General features: G+C 45.8%; 1 protein-coding gene across 1 annotated transcript; it reads right to left on the reverse strand.

The window, feature by feature from the left end:
- Window positions 1-12,156: 12,156 nt before the first annotated feature.
- On the reverse strand, window positions 12,157-17,345 carry cdc27 (cell division cycle 27). The gene is made up of 20 exons (XM_061303948.1): window positions 17,185-17,345; window positions 16,107-16,182; window positions 15,878-16,025; window positions 15,681-15,806; window positions 15,509-15,606; window positions 15,266-15,411; window positions 14,927-15,147; window positions 14,766-14,865; window positions 14,577-14,686; window positions 14,411-14,510; window positions 14,149-14,329; window positions 13,899-14,071; window positions 13,651-13,803; window positions 13,497-13,577; window positions 13,254-13,381; window positions 13,070-13,187; window positions 12,860-12,988; window positions 12,700-12,774; window positions 12,498-12,627; window positions 12,157-12,434 (listed from the first exon to the last, which is right to left on the reverse strand). Exons 1-20 carry the CDS (start codon window positions 17,209-17,211, stop codon window positions 12,343-12,345), a joined length of 2,412 nt encoding a protein of 803 aa, XP_061159932.1. The 5' UTR covers window positions 17,212-17,345; the 3' UTR covers window positions 12,157-12,342.
- Between the last annotated feature and the right edge of the window lie 95 nt (window positions 17,346-17,440).

The raw sequence follows: 17,440 nt of genomic DNA on the forward strand, positions 1-17,440 counted from the left end.
GATGACGCAGCAGCAACTAATGTTTTGTAGCATCGACCTTAATTGCAGTTTTAGAGACAAAAGTGGCAGATGTAAAAACAGTGATGGTGACATACATGAGAATTAAAAAAAAAAGTAACAGTAGAAATATACGTAAGCAGTGTATGACACATCGGTGGTTGGTGTCAAGTCTAATTAAAGGTTGCGCCTAACATATTGGCAAAGTAGATGTGTGGGGATTTGCTTGCGTATTTACACGTGTGTATTGACACATACGAGAAGGTGCAAGTTTTCTCATTATGTAATCTAAAATATCGGCGGGGGCACGCTAGGTTTATGAACGGTATATACATTTCCAAATGTTACGACAGTTATATCGCGCAGTGTTAGCCACATGCTAAATAATGTTGAAGAAATGTTGAATTTTTCCTAAAGTGTCTCTATTGAGTTAAGAGGACCTACTCACTGACACAAAAATGAAAGCAACAAGGACAAGCCTGCTTTCCTGTCCGTCCGCTGAAAGGCATCTGTTAGCTCGCAAGCTAGCTGGTGAACATACCGAAGCCTCCAATAATTGACGCAAGTGCGCTGTGCTCACTTGTTTACGCGCGAGTTAATTCGCCCAAATGCAATAAAGGCAAGTGTGCTGGAATAGACCTGCAGGTCACTTCCAGGCAGCAGGAACAAGCAACAACAGTTACGACAACAATAGAGCGCTCGCCGCTTCCACTGTTACTCACTCGGTGAGATAACATCTGCGAGCTGATGAATGTGTTTGTGCGGGCTATCTGATGGTCATGATGGTGAGACGGGGAGGGGGCCGCTTGCGTGTCAAGCAAGGCCAAACTGTTGAATGAGGCACGGGTCCCTGCACTTTCCAATACAGAAATGTGGCCGGACGCCGGCTTTATTTTGGGCCCACCGCACGCATGTTTTGATGCTCTCGTTATCGTCCGTGACACGCAGACTGATGTTGATCTTGATTCCTGAGGCGGGGCTTGAGCTTGTAAATACGCGGCGTGTTATTAGATATCCCCTCGGCATTAGTATGATGACACCTGTGCTTTTAGTGTTTTAAGTCTATGACCTGTTCTAGAAAGGGTCAGGCCACAATTTCAAACAACTCAGCAAGAGACACGATTATGTTTTGATGGAGCGGTGCAATTTTGGAGCTGATGATAGTGGGCATCAGATGTAATATTCAGGCACCAAAAAATTGAGGCTCTCTTCTGATGCCACAAATTCCTGCTAAGGTGTTTAATGTCACCCGAGCCACCAAACTAAAAGTGTTAAAACGCTCATGCTGCCCTGTTACTCCCTAGATTATGTAAGTAAAACGGCGCCGTGCGGTGATCAAAAGACACGAAGAGGCTGATAAGTTTTAATTCCACGGACACGCATAGCCCTTGATGGCAAAATATTAAAGACTCTTGTTACATCACCAGCCGGCCTGGTACCGGATCTGTATCACAGTTAACCTGGCGAAATGATACGCGGCAAGAGAAATGCAGGAATATTCAAATTTGCAGTTACTGGACGTGCTTTGGTAGCCAACACATCTGTTTTTGGACTGCCTGTTCGGAACAAATCACTCCAATCAATCCGTAGACTTTTGGTACTTTGCATAAGGCTGTTTTGTTTTGATAGCACACGATTGGGCCGAGTCAATGATATGCACAACCACTGACTTGACTCCTCTTGTTTTTGTTTACATCCACGCCACGTAATCGGCGCCCAGGCCCGACTCAGCGTGACGCATCAGGTCGCTCAGCAGCCGTCACGGACATTCCTACTGTTCTCTTAATAAGGCATACATGAAAAAAAAAAATAATAATAATCATCCGGTGTCATGCACAGACATGCAGTGGGGGTCAAAGCGGAAGCCTGATGCTGCCTTCATGATGATGATCATCGTCTTATTTTTGTGGCCAACAAGCTGACCCAAACCTAAAGTTGAAAGCCACATCAAATATAAGCTGTCATATTAATATAAGATCTGTGTCAATATTGTATTAAAATAAATCTAGGTGTATTTACACTGGATAGTTTGTGACTGCTTGGAGCTCTCAGCGGTCGTCCGGGTAATTACTAGTCGAGAGACAGAAAAGCTGACGTCTTGCTGTTCACAGCCAGACTCTTCACCTTTATACCTTGAAGCGAAACTGCTGCCATCTTATCTAATACGGTCCTTTCAAAAACAGGAACTTGGTAAATGTCAGTCACTGAAATCTAACGTAAATCTACTTTCCATAACATTTTGAGAAATATTGCACTAAATGGCACTTTTGGGTAGTTGTGGGACAATTTTCCAAATACAGTATTTTGCCTTTTTCAGGAACGTGTGTCGTCAAAAAAAAAGAATAATTCTGAGGGGCAATAAAACTTTCCAAACCTGAAACAGGCGTATTTCGAGTACCGTCAAATTTGAGTGTGCGACGTCAACAAAAACTTGTTGTCTTTTCCTCTTTGCGCAATTATGTAATATTTTAGTTCGGGTCTTCAAGTTGACTGAGGTGAAGCTAATCCACGGGATGCATTTTATATTATATTCCAAAAAGAACATACCGTCGATGTGAATTTTGGTGAAACCATTTTTTTTATTCCAAGAAACATGTCGAATTTAAACTGTTGCGCAATTACACTAATAACACAAATGACTGCAATATGACTGCTGTGCCAATTTTCTTCAGTAGGATTGTATAATTGAACTAAGTGTGTTCAACAAAGTATACCGGTAAATATTGTGGAACTAATGGGGGGAAAACAAGGCCATCTGTACTTTCGTGCCTTTGGGGAGGCCAGTGAACATAAGGATAAACGTATCAGTGAGGACGCACACATAGCAAAAGGGTGACAAAATGATCCAATTTTCCTCATGTCCCTTCTTCTAAAAATAGCTCATTTTCCCGCTGTTCTTTGGCCATGTGATTCAACAAAAGGTCCTCCAATTTGCGCTAAGTGGACCATTAAAACACGCGTGACCCGAAGTGCGCTTGAGATACAGACTGGGTCAACAGGCTCCCACCTGTCCGTGGGGCCGCAGAATGACTAATTATGTATTATTATTTCAAGGTATAGTGCATTAGCAGCCGAGAGGCCGGCGTAACACCTGGCGGAGGTGAACAGGTGCGCACGGAAGCCAACTACAAAATGCACATGAATGTGGACGAGCTCATGGAAACGCAAAGCGGCGTGTACTCTCTTACCCGAGCTCTCACCTGAACCCGCGAGTCGTCCCGGTTCACACATGCGTCATGGCAGAAACCGGTCAGATTGGGCCTCCCGGCGTCCTGATTCGACCAATCGGGTTTATGGAGGACGGCGGCGGATCAACAACCTCCAGGGTATGAATAACTCAGTGAACTCGCTCATTTTCTGACCTCAGGGATCCGGGATAGGTAAAACCTGATGGGGGGAAAAAAACAACACTGACTATACAATGTGTGCTAGCAGGGAATGCCTCATACATGTTACTGCCAGGAAGAAAAAAAACCAACGGCAGCTCGACCCTCATGACCCTGAACATCAAGGATATCAAAACGATGAATGACCAAAAGGATGAGTGAAGAATCTTTATTCAGAGAACAGCAGAAAGATTTGCTCATTTTGACCTGGTTTTGAACAAGTTCCTCATGTAAAACAACTGGACCACACTTCCTGTGAACCAGCCATATTTATTTTTACATTTTTTTCAATGTAGTTAGTTTTTATTTTGTTTTGACATTTGGTTTTAAATTTTGGTTTGTTTTAATTACAGCAAATGTGGTAGTATTAGCATACTTTTTTAATATATATTTTTGGAAAATCTTTCATTTTAATTTAGTTTTTATTAGTTTTTTATATGATGTATTTGTCGAATTAAAGATAGAAAAGAAACTGTAGGTATCGTATAAGGGTAGTAAAAAAACGAACCTTTCTCCTGTATTGATCCACCGCAATATCAAATTAAAATACATTGAAATTGATGTTCCTTTTTTTTTTTTTTATGAAAGCACCAGCAGCCGGGTGATGGAAGGCAGATGGGGAATTTAAACGCCACATTTATAGTGAATCTTTCACACAAATTTTATGGCTAAGAACATTGTGTGTGCGTGTGTGTGTGTGTGTGTGTGTCTACAATACAGCATAATGTGGCCATCAAGTGGCCTCCAGCAGACACTCAACAGGGACAGGGCCGAGCTCATGAAAATGATGTGACGCCTCGTGCTGTGCATCGCATGTTGCGTAATCTAACAAGGGGCCGAACCGACGAGGATGACAAGCTGGGTTTTGCTCCACACCCGTCGGAATCAGTTGCTGTCGGTTGGAAACAAAAATACGGGAGCACTCGAATGATGATCTTCTGAAAAGCCCTCTGACATCTCAGTTCAATTTCATCATCTTCAAGGCGGTCGATAAAGATTCATTTATGTCTTCTGGGACTCATTTAAACACTAGAAAGAAAAATCTATACGATGCAACACATGTCAAGATGAACGAGAACGTGAAGAAACTGCTGACTGCACAACTCCACGGTGTACATTCCTGGTTTCGTAACACATTGCCCTTCAAAACACGGCGTACTTTCAATAAGTCGGCTTGTCCCGGGTCGCGTAGTCCTCAGACACGGAGCACTTTTACCTTGAGCGGAAACTAATGCCAGACACTGAGCAGGAACATACTGCCAACTGAATACAAGGCTGGACATCTTCACTTAAATTAAAACAATATTTGTCAACTGAGTTAGTAGCTCCAGATCACAAGTGTCAAACTCAAGGCCCGGGGGCCAGATACGGCCCGCCACATCATTTTATGTGGCCCGCGACTACAAATTGTGCATCAAATTTGTGTGTCATTACTAGAATTGCAAATTGTCTTTACTTTCATTAATATCTTTTTTTTTTTATATATTTGACCAGTTTTTACTTGTCTGATTTGAGAATGAGTTATTTGTCAGTTTGTTTTGTAGCTTTTACTGTATATAATATGAGGTGCTCATACATTTATTTGGGTTGACAGTCATAATGGCCCTCCGAAAGAAGCTATGACGACAGTGCGGCCCGTGAAAAAAAAAGAGTTTGACACTCCTGCTCTAGATAGTACAAAAGAGATAAAATTACTTGCTGTCTTTCTTATGTCATTTCAAAAGATTAAGGGCACTAGTTATTTCATCATTGCCAGGTAAACCTGGACTTTGCTTTATGTTGTGGTTCAAGATTTGAACACAAATGGTGGAGCAACACATGTATACAAACATGATAACAAACGTTATGAAACGCTACTGTGTGAGTGTGTGTGTACAATGCCCCCTGGTGGCAAAGGTGTGCACACCAGAAGCAGCAGTCCTCTGAATTAAGGAAAAAAAATATTTGAGTCGTTAATGTGTTGTTTTTATTTTTTATTGTTTGTGTATGTTTTTGGAGAGGAGGGTGAAACAGATAAATGGCATTTTCATCTTTTTCAAGAGGCAAAGGTGATTTGAGATGCAAACATTTTATATCTCAAGACACCACTGTATTTTTATTCCAACTCTGTTACGGCACAGGAGACAGCGGCCATTGTCTGGCAAGTACTTTATGAGTCAGAGCAGAGTCTGCCATCACTAGGCATCCAATTACTTGGTTTGCCCTTTCGCTTTGTGAAAAGCACCAATAGTCGCTGGGTTTGAAAGGGAAAATAAAATGAAAATAGCTTCTGTCTCGACCTGACGTGTGAAACGTTAGAAACATTGTGTGCCCGTATATTACATAGCATTTAAGAATTTTACTTTTGCTCATTGAAGGTTAATTTTTTAGTTGAGCCACAATCAATGTACTCGAGTAGTGTGACAGCTACATTGTGTCCTGGAGCAAATGTACTTGTCAAAAGGCCAGGACGCATTTAGGACAACATTGACAATATCAGCCTTGAGACGCACAAATGTAGAACAGAACACATACTCCTGTGAACACTTGTGTAACTCCGTGTGCGGCGGTCCGTCTACCAGGTGACCGGCTCGGGCGCGATCTTTTTTGCACGGACAAGATGTACCACAACAATTAGCAGCGGCGCTCGCTAATGAGCCATAATCAAGCGCTAAAAATGCAACAAGATGACGTTTTAATCAACACGGTGCCATGCGTTGTCACTCGCCTTCTGCAAAGTCTGGTTTTAGCCCTGCTTCCTCATGTGAGCAATTTTAATTAGCTCATGTTGAGAAAAGAGCTTAAAAACGAAAAATTAGGCATTATTATTACACAGCGAGAGAGAAAAGGAAGGCCGGGAAACAAAACTGAGCACAACGTTACGGCAGCAGGTGTTGACGATGAGGCCCGCTGGCGTATTTATTGTTCATGGACCAACTGACCCATAACTTACACTACATATACACAAAACCATGTGTAAGGTGATATTTGTTGCATAATGCATAAAACGACTCTGGTCCGAAAGCAGGATTGATGAGGTGCTGCTTTTGAGTGTAAACATCGCTTTTCCATGAGTCGATCGCAGATAGATTTTCAGTTCGTGATGTAATTGGCGTTCTCCGTGTTATGTCAAGTGAACTATCCATTTTAATAAATGGACAGCAGCGCCTCTACGATGCCACAGATAGGACCAAGGAAGGGTATGAATACAAGTCAAGTATCGGAAATCTTTTTCTCCGTATTTTGCATTGCAGGCAAATCTTAAAAGAACGCTCGCGCCTCGGTACAGCTTGGCTTAATCATGGAGAATGGAAAAGGTTAGGAAGGAGAGACACACACACACACCAACGAGCACAACCGCACACACATCGGACAAGCTGTCCTCTCTCTTCTCGCTACGCAGGGAAAACAAGCTGGCTTGTGAGCGTGTGTGTCTTCACTCTTGTGTGTTCTGGTTTCCAACAGTTCTTTTTCCACCAGTGCCCTCGGTCCACAGCGTACAACATATACTACACTTTGTTCTTGTTTGAATTCAGCACGCTTACTCGTATATTTTTTAAAGGATGTTAAATAAATGAGCAGCTAATGTGCAAGACTGCACCGTCAGCTCTCATCTTTTTTAATCCCCGAACACAAATATATAAAGATGGATAATATCGTGAACAATGATCTATCTGTTCTGCCTACGCCTTCATTTAGATGGATATCTTTGTCCATCTTTGACAGATGGCTGATTCCATTTATGTGCAAATGAACAAGTGGCAGGTGGTCCAGAATTGAAACATTTCTTTTAGAAAACAGGTAGTGTTCCTGATTTCAATCTGACAATAATAATAACAATACTAATCTCAAAAACAGGTTTTAGGATGCTTAGTACCACCCTCGGCTGAAGGTTACTGTCGAATTTAAAACAAAGAGAATCATGTTTATTACAACAGCCACAACCTCTGCTAGCTTAATGCTAACATACAAAAGTAAACTATAAACAACCCACATGCCTGCATTGGACACTCTTAACGGAAATTAATTTTTCCCACAATCTCAGAACAAATACGACTCAGTTTGAGGAGGTTTTCTTCACGCTATTGACAAGAAATGGAAGAGTCGTTCGTGGAATCCTTGGAACATTGACGCAAACGGAGCAAAATGCACAGCGCATCAACTGCTTGAAATTGAAATAGAATGTGGAAAATCAAAGCTTCAGTGCCAGCAAGAGAAAACCACGGCTGATTATCAGACACAAGAAGGCTGCTTAGTTTTAGAACTTATTTGTTATTACAACGTCGAGCAGCACTTGCTATTCAAAACCAAAATGGATTCCATATAATACGGGAAACAACTGCTAGTCCAATTTATTAAGCTAGCTCATGTCATTGCATTGAACGCACGACTCACATTTTAACAGGGCCCTCAAATTCTTCTTACTGGCTTTCCGAGAAACAGTTACAGTACATCTGCTACTCTCTAAATGTAAACTTAATGTCACAATTACAGTCACAAGACCCGACATTAGCCATCGTGCTTGTTTAGGCTTCTGATATCATCATCGGTACTTCTTGTACAGCAGTCGTGTCCCTTAGTATGGTCATTGGAGGGGGTGAGCAATTTCGCACGGGCCAACTGGAGCGAACTGCTTCGCTACTGTGGAGGATTCATGTCATCATAAGGAATGCGGCGGCCTGTGAGAAAATGGCCGTCAATGCTACGCTAATATTTGCTATATGTGGACCGGCGTGCTCGCTATCAAGGTTAATATTATATAAAGTAAACAAGCTAAATAAAGTTGATCTTGCTTTTCTTACGCTTAACTTGGCGAGTGAGAGCACATTAACCGCCAAGCTAGCGTGGGCTCCTTTCCTTCCATTGTGGTGAGGCACCGGGGTGCTTGAATACTTGAAAGCGACGTTGTAACCAACAGCTGACGTCGTGATCTCCAGCTCACACATGTGGACACGTGCCGAACGATCGAGCACACTCGCACTGACTCACAATTTCTGCCGCCCGGCAACTGTTTATCCTCGCAATTGCAATCTGCTTCGTGTCAAAATGCTTCGTGTCAAATTGGTTCATGTCAAATGGGCCAAATGAGATTTGAAATCATGAATAGCCCATGATGGAAAAAAAAAAACCTACATGACATTAACTCACTGACATATTGTAACGGAGACCAATGACCATCTTGGAGGTCGTGGTGATGCTAAAGAAAAAAAATGTTCATAGCTCACGTGTAGGGAAGATGTTGTTTTTACTCACTTCCTGGGAGGCAAAATGAATCAGTGAAGAAATGAAAAGGTTTTCTAGTTTCAACAAATTACCCTCTTAAGACCTTTCCACACCTCAGCGCCAAGTGAAATAGCAACGGGAATAAAAGCACCACTTGATAATTGGGTTTGTCACGTGCATGTCTGTCTGGTGGCCAGGGATTGTTCTCTCTGCCACTCGACTTTTTCTTTCTTTAGATCACACTCAGAATCAACTTTAATGGCCATGTATGCAAAAACACAAGGAATTTCTCTCATTTATCTTCATACGAGATGTTCCCATGGATCAGCTCTGGCGACATCAATAACTTTACTGTCTCCACGTAATCCGCCGTGTGCAAATCATCAGTTCCGGACATCATTCCTATTATTTCTGAAGTTAGCGTCATATATTGTGCCACATTCATCATATCTTCCCAAAGGTCAGTACTTTCTGTCGAACCTTCCCGTAGGTAGCTGCTCCAAGATTGCTGGCATTTACAAACTTAATTGGGGTCTTTCTTATGTAACGATGACGCTAACGCGTTAGCGCTAACGCTCGCGTGAAAGCGACAAAAAGAAAAGAGGATATTCATCTTAACCTTGAGGGCCACCATTTATGACCTGCGATGAGCAATTTTGCGTAGGCTACCGGGCAAAAGAACAGACGAGGAAAACCAGTACAAACATCACGTCATCTCCTCTCGTTAAGAAGCTTATCGGTTTATAATGATCATAATTCTCCCCATTACGTCAATATCTTCCAAAGACGGGGGCTGAACCTGGACACCGGCGGCAGCAAAATTCTCATTAGTGATTCTTTAACGTTCGATCTGAGGCTAAGATGACAAACACGGCGAAAGGACACGTGAGCCGGCTGCTCTCACTGACATACTAATACTACTGAACTCCTTAATCAGCCTCAATCAAGAGCGCGGGAACATTAGCACGTGAACGCCGAGGCTCAATATACACATTTGCTGCGCAGGTAGGTCATGTCACTAGCTCAGAGAGTCACCGAACAAAAAAGTACAGCCGTGTCACATGACATAGTCACTCGGGCACGTGTGTACGATCAATCACAGAAGCTGTAGGTGCTCCGACGCTTGATTCAATTTGAAATTCCTGCCTCTGGCCTCGTCATAAATGAACCATACGGCTCAAAATGGAAAATGAATTTTCACTCAGAGGGGAAAAAGGCAACATTTCATCCAGATGAAAAGAAAAGACTATACAAGTCCAATCAGGTAAGAAATCAGAGTGGAAATTTGTCATCCACGTGCGGGCGAGGTATTATTAACTATGGATAGACTTTTAAAAGCAAAAACGCAAAACACACGCAAAGTATTTCATCACATGCCAAGAGCAGAACATGTTCCCGAGGGAGCCTTCTTACGGACTTTTCGGCATCTCGACCCTCATCTTTCCTAATCGCCACTTTTGCCGTACTTTGGAACGACTTCAGTGATGAAACCCGATTGGCCCTCGTTCTTCTTCTCACACCGGCACACCTGGCCGGGCTCGGGCTGCCCTATTGAGCTGGTGTCAAACAACAGATGAATCCCTGCCATGACCTTCTTTTGCTAAAGGCTATTCATTTGCAAGCCCTTAACATCTTGCCGGTGTGAAAACAACTCACTTAGGGAAGCTGAAATCATTCAAAGACACAAATGCTAATGCTTCTGGAATTTGTCCATTCCAGATAACAACCAAACTCTGATTATAATAAAGTTACTTTGATTTCTTCAGCGAGCTTCCTCCAACTATTTTATTTGACTCCTTTTTCCAGTGAAGGCCTTCTGAGCAAAACTGCGGCTAATGCTAGCTTGACTACTTTTTCCATTGACGGCCTTCTGAGCAAAACTGCGGCTAACGCTAATGCTAGTTTGACTACGTAAGTAAACCAAAGCAGATGAGAGACACAAACCATGGCAAGTAAAATATAAGTAAGAACTGAAATTGCTAACCCTTTTTTTCCCTCCTCACACTGGGCTGCTTTAACATTCAGCCAACGTCCTGTGTGTGATTGCCATTCTTCCAATAATAAATGATAAACATTCAAAAGGCACTGATTGATACTCCTCAGACGCCTTCCATATATTTTTCTTTCAATCACCGAACAAGCCACTAGAAAACATTGCACATAAATGTCGCATCAAAGCTCCAAGTCTGCTTGGTCAAGTGTTGTCTGCCGTGTGTGTTTGCGTACACGTGCGACAGCGTGTGCCTGGCACATGCTTCAAAGTCATTTTGGAGATCCTTGCTCTTGACATCCGCATGTCAAGCCACTCTCCCTGAGTCGAGACTTCTCCAAAAAAGGGCCAAAAGTGGCAAAGGGAGCATCTTGAGCCGTCCTCAAAATGCGCCTTCGTTGCCAATATACATAAAATGTCTTCCTCAACCTACGTTGAGCATCTGGCATCCATCCGCTGATGTCAAGATGAAAATTTGGAAAGATACGAGCAAATAAATTCAGAGATTGTTTTTCATATACGCAAAACGTGTTAAGATCATTTCTGTGAAAATGCCCAACGACTGAGAAGTATGCTCAATACTTGATTATAGCGTTCAACGAAGCCGTGACTTTTCAGTTTCCTAAAAGAAGGTCATCTGTACGCCTGAGCAAAACAATCTCCTAATTGACACCAGGAAGACCAGTGGAAGGAAAAGAAATAAACAATCAAAGTCATAATTGGACGAGCACGTGTGGGAAAAGGGCCAAGCATTTGCATGCTACTTGAATCACGTGGCACGTGTCTAACAAGACAACTGTGGCAAGAGCCTGCATGCTAAACAAAACACTTATGTTCTATTCACTCACCCCAAAGAAAAACATCTGCTTTGTGACATTGACAACGAGTAATGAGAAAGCCACATCTAATTCAAACTTTTGATGTTGAGGATGCTTTGAAAGCAACGAATGACTAACCGTCCGCCTACCGTTTATTACATCGGCCCACCGACATTCAGAAGGAAAAAAAACATAAAACCTATCAAGAGTCTCTTCTTTCCATATTGGGTGGAAAAAAAAATGTTAATTACAGAAATGGGATTTTTGGGAAAGAAAATATGAGATTTTCTTTTAAGGCCAGCCCAAACCTAAACGTAATCCTTTTTTGGTGTGGATTTTTGTTGTAATTCTTGAATGTAATATTTTATTGTGATAAATCTTGCTGACTTAGAACTTTAGTGTAAGAGCCGTATGTCAATATACTTGTCAATTGCTCTCCTTTCACCCACCATTTTGTCTTAAATAAATAAACAAATTTATTTACATGTTATTCAAATAAACATTGAGGCCTTGACACATGCAATCACAAATTTGATTCTGGATCAAAAGCGACTGCTAGACTACAGATTAGAATGTGACGATGGGAACCCCAAGTGGACAAAATTAGTACCTGCATTTCACATGCAAAATGTCTCACACAAACTCCACCGGCTACAGTGAAAATGTGCCACAGCAATTATTTTATTTGTGGTGACCGAGTCAAACCAAACTTAGTCCCATGTGCACGTTTGACTTGAAGTGTTCAAAAAAGAAGCGGTCCCAGTGACTTTTGGATGAAACATTTATTGATTAATTTCCATAACTATGATAAAAAGAACATAAAAAAAAACACCTCTTGTATCAGAGATTGTGTTGAACGACAAAGGGAGGGGGGGGGAGCTCAACAGCAGCACAGTCTGCTTCAACCAATCGCAACATAAGAACGGATTCACGGGAGAGCGCGGCAGGGTTAAAGGACGTCACTTTCGGCCGTGTGAAGCAGCGAGTCGTCGGCGTCCGTCATGACGCTGCTGTCCTGACTGTCGTCTGCCTCCTCCGCGGCTGAAAGACAAGCGTGGTGATGATGATGATGAAGGCGATGTCATACATCCCACAGGCACGTACCTTCATCCTCGGGCAAGTATCTTTTATCAATGGCTTCTTTGATCTGGTTGTTTGCGCCTTTGGGGTCCAGATCCATGGCCCAGCTGAAGTTCATGAGTGCCAGGTGAGTCTGACCCAGTTTCTTGTACACCTGAAGGACGCAAACGCACAAATGAAAACACAAAACGCTCCTCACGCTGGACTGCAACGTGTGGAGCCTTACCTTGCCGATGAGAAAATAAACCAGCGACTCTTTGGGAACTATCTGCTTCAACTCCTCTAGCTCTTGAAGGGCTGCCTGCATGCACACAACCCAACAAAGTGCTCTTAGATCTTTGGGTGGCAATGATTTTAGTTGAAGTCGTCTGGCTGAAACGCCCTACCTTGTACTTGTCGTTGGCAAAGAGGATGGACGCTCGGTGGAACTTGCAGAGAGGATTCTTCGGGTCGATCCCGATCGCTTTGTTTAACGTCTCTAGAGCCGCGTCGGACTTCTTGAGGGCGTGCTGCACCTGCAATAGTTCCTTTATTATTTTGGACGCAGCGAGACGGGCGCCCGCTTGGGCACTCTTTGGCGGGGGCAGCCGACGTACCACTCCCACGTGGCAGAGCAGCACGGAGCTCTGAGGATTAATGCTGAGTGCTTTCCGAAAGTGGATTTCCGCCAAGTTGAACTTCTCCTGCTTGAAGTAAATCATCCCCAGACCGTACCTGTGGCGTCACGAGACGTTTAGGTTATCGGCAGCGCGACGTTCTCTGCGCCGTCCTTCACATTACCATGCGTTGTAGTGTCTGTTGCTGACTCGGATGGCGTTGCGGAAACAAGCCAGCGCTCGCTCCAGCTCCTCCGTCACGACAAACTCGTGGCCCAGCAGCGTGTAGGCGTACGCGAAGCTGGGATCCACCTGAACGGGAAACACCGCACGGTTCCTTTAACCACTTGAACGGTTTCTATCGACCAAACTCTGCTTTGTGAGTGACGTCAGGTCGGCCGTGGACTCCGACCGTAACCAAGCTCACCTGGATGGCTCTCTGAAAGAACTTAATGGCGATGTCGTGCTCCCTCTGCAGGCTGAAACAGTTTCCCGCCACACACCAGGCCTGCGAGGACACAAGAGACCCAGTGAGGACACTCCCGGCGCGGCCATCCGAGGGATGAGGAGACGAGCGGGACCTCGGGGCAGTTCTTGTCCATGTCCGTCAGGTCTTTGGACAAAGCCGACAGGGCGACGTCCTTCTGCAAGTGCCACAAGGTGGTGGAGTAGATCTCCATGCCCTCCACCCTGTACGACTCCATCCTGCGCACTTCGCTGAACAGACGCTCCGCCTAGGCACACAGCAAGGGGGCGCTCACGTCAACACGGCGGCAATTTCGTTTATCTGATTTAAGATTTTGCGGATGCGCCACGGGGCGCTTCTCACCTGCGTGTACTCGGCCAGCTCGAAGTAGGCCCGGCCGATGTGCGTGAGGACCCAGCCCGTGTTGTAGTGCTGCGGCGGGAGGGAGGTGAGGATGGCGATGGCTTCTCGACAGTTGTACGAGCACAGCGCCTGGTAGCCGCGCCCCAGCTCCCGGAGCAAGGCCAGCACGCCGTCTGGAGACGCGGTGGCAAACCGATTTGCTTGAGCGCGCCGCAACGTGACAACGCCAGCGTATTTCAGCGAATGTTACCTGCGGCGGCTCTCTGGTGCTGCGGCACCTTGGCCTCAGACAGACTCAGACCCGGATCCAGGCGGAGGATGTCCAGGCTCTCGTTCAAGTTGCCGCTGTTTGCCGTCTTGGTGGATTTACATTTGGTTTTCCTGTTAGGAATCTTGGTGGGGAACTTCATCTTTAACTTCTTGCTGTTCTCCTGCAGGAGCAGAGTCACCGTCTGTCTTCAGAAGCTCGTTCGTTATCCCGAATTTCGGAAAGGTGTCCAAGTGCGTGATACCTTGGCAGTGGAGCTGGCGCTGGTGAAGAGTCGGGAGCTTCTTCTGGGTTGAATGTTGGGAGGAGCCGACATGCTGGGACTGAGCACTTGAGGGGAACCGCTGCCACGCAAGGGGCAAGAGGACATTAGCCGGTGGGATACGACAAACAGGCGCAACAGCGGCTACCTGGTGTGGGGGGCCGACGTCTGCGACGGGTTGAAGGGGATGGGGAGAACATCTCGACTGTTCCCGCTCTGACTGAAGACCGACTTGGACTGGCTCATCCTGGACACAGTCTGACGGAGCACAAGAAATTTTCTCACATGTCTGACCTGGAGGCATCTGGAAGACGGCGTCAATCGAGAGGTTCGCTACCTTCTTGCTGGAGGCTGTGGATTGGGTTTCCATGCTGGTCGAATAGTTCTGCAAGTATGTTGGGTCGCCCGGGCTGGGCTCCAGTGGCAAGATGCCAAAGCTAGCCAAAGAAGCACAATTAGCATGAGGGAAGAATGGACATACAGTACGCAGGCACTCACCTGGGTGTGAGCGGGCTGAGCGCAGTGGGTCCTCCCAGCAAGCTCCGCCCACTCTTGGGCTTGTTCTGTTTGGCCAACAAGGAGCCGGCTGACCCGAGGGAGACGGGATTTCCCAACAGGGAGCCCGTCTCTGGCGAGATGAGGGACGAGTCGATGTAGGAGATCGACAAATCAGATGACTGCTTCCCGCTTGACGATTCTAAATTCAAACGATTTAGCTCCTGAAGAAGCAGAGGGAACAACAACGACGTTGACGCCTTTCCAAAGCAGCTTGCAAAGCAAAAAAAAAAAAAAGAGCGAGCGAGAGAGAGAAACATTTTGAAAGAAAAATAAAAGTACCAGTGTGTGCTGCGGCGTCTCCATGAAAGCAGTTTCCAGCCGATGCGAGGAGTTCTGTGCTGAGCTCACAGAAGTCGGGACTGGGGCTACTGGGCAATGCTGCAAAGAGGACAATCTGAAGACCTGATCCGCATCCGCTTTGTCTCCTGAGACATTCCAAACCCACAGCAAGATAAGTACAATGAGACAGGGGTGCAAAAGTTCAAGAAAATTCTGCGTTTGCGTCGGGTGGGAAGGCGTTACCTAGGAGACAAAGGTTCTGGAAAGGCGACCACAGGAACGGGTTGAGCGACAAGCTTCTCTGGAAGCACTCTGCACCTTTAGCGGCACGATCCGTCTTGCTGCTCAGACAGACAGACGGGCAGGTGAGACAGACAGGCACCCGAGGCCAACCGAGGTCATGGGGTCACCTCACCAGTAAATATGTCCCAGCAGCGAGAGTGTGAAGGACGCCGAGTCGCCGAACTCCGTCACCAGGTCATCTTGAGTCTTCTGTTTGTTGAGCACGCCGCCGATGAGAACCTGCTCGCCTTCCGCCAATCTGGCACGCCAGCAAAAATGTCATCACGTCCGCTCCCACTTTGACTTGACTCCTCGCTTTGCGTTACTTACTTGCTGAGCTCCACGCAGCACTTGGCCAACAGGAAGCGCACCTGCGGCGTGGACGAGCTGTGAGCCTTCAGCAGTCGGTACGCCTTGTAAGGCTTCCCCGATCGATAGTAGCATGTCGCCAAAAGGTATAGCGCCTCCTCCGACCTCACTGACAGGGCACACAGGACATAGGCTCAGTGTCGCTCACACACAATTGATTACCGAAGCGGGTGTCACGCACAAACGTTACCTTCAGCGTACAATCTCTCGGCAAGGAACACGGCATCCAGGTAGGCGTAGTGGTTGAGTGCTTGCCACACTGCAGCCTGGACACACACACACACACGTTCATTGGAGCAGAATCAAACAAGCATGCGACAGAGTGATGTCATCACCTGGACTGACAGCACTGTTGCTAACACATTCAGCAACCAATATACCATGATGGAACGCGGCTCAGATAATGGATGGAAAGATGCCACTTAGGTAACCCATCAACATCGTCCAACAAAGGCAACATACGGTGATCATGTTGAGCGTGAACATGATATTTGTTCACAATCCACGTCGTCATGTTTCAGTTCAAGCAGACTTAATAGAAATATAACAAATGTAACCAAGTTGTCCCTAATTCGGACACGGAAGGTAAGCAGCTGCTAGCTCTGATGCTAACAGGCATCAAGATGCTCGCCGGTAGTGAGGCCATTTTAAAATTCTTCCACTTGTTCGTCCGAAATATCCACTGAAAGACAAACTGTACAACTGTCATCAACACTTGCAAATCATTTGAGCAAGCGAGCCCGCAGAAATGCTTTTCGACGCGTTAGCTGCGACGACAACAGCTAGCACAGAAGCCGCGTTAGCGACTCGTCTCGGTGTCAAATGAAACATTTGCGAGCAGTAAATACACACTTATTATTCCTCATGCTCTGGCCTCATTTGTTCCCCGGCAACGTGAACGTCAATTCGACGGACTTGTCCTGTTCTCCCTTTCCTCGCAGTCTTTCGTCAACTCTGTTCCTCCAGCCGTAAAACATTTGCAAGTCTCGCAGTTAACATTGGCGCTTGACCTTCGTGACACTTGCTTTAGGTGCAAATGCGGGGGGTGAAACGGCTTGCAAGAGAAGCAAGCGGCTCCTCGCAGTCGTTGTGGAGACGGGAGGCCTGTCCCCGTGCGGCCCGAAAACGCACACCCTCGGGCGGACTGGAGGGGCAGCTGAGGCCGCCGGGACGCGGAAGACCAGCGGCAGGCCTCGAGCAAGCGAATGAGCGTCCTCCACCCGTCTGTTCGGCCGGACAGTGTAACCAAAGGAGGCTTTTGTTCTTACCTGGACGGGCTCCTGCAGCACCGTCATTCCGTCGCTGTCTTTCCAGCCGTTTCTTTCTTCTTCACCTCCGTCTGCGGCAGGATTTGAACATTCCGACCGTTAGCGGCCGAACTCAGCCGAAGAATGCCGAACACGAGCGGAGAGCAGACCGGAAGTGGTGCAAAGCAAAGGAAGTTGTTGGCGTCCTCTAGTGGCTGCAGGGAGAACGACCCTCACCGAGGTTGTAAATCGGAACGATGCGCGTAGTGTTTTTGTC

Source organism: Syngnathus typhle, linkage group LG17, assembly GCF_033458585.1.
Source record: "Syngnathus typhle isolate RoL2023-S1 ecotype Sweden linkage group LG17, RoL_Styp_1.0, whole genome shotgun sequence".
NCBI classification, from domain to species: Eukaryota; Metazoa; Chordata; class Actinopteri; order Syngnathiformes; family Syngnathidae; genus Syngnathus; species Syngnathus typhle.

Bases quoted from the DNA above. Each gene is read 5' to 3' on its own strand.
- cdc27 (XM_061303948.1), bottom strand. From the start codon at position 17,211: ATGACGGTGCTGCAGGAGCCCGTCCAG. The intron at 16,183-17,184 runs GTAAGAACAAAA...GTGTGTGTCCAG, and splicing joins TGCTGCAGGAGCCCGTCCAG to GCTGCAGTGTGGCAAGCACT. The intron at 14,687-14,765 runs GTAGCGAACCTC...GTGCTCCGTCAG, and splicing joins CCACAGCCTCCAGCAAGAAG to ACTGTGTCCAGGATGAGCCA.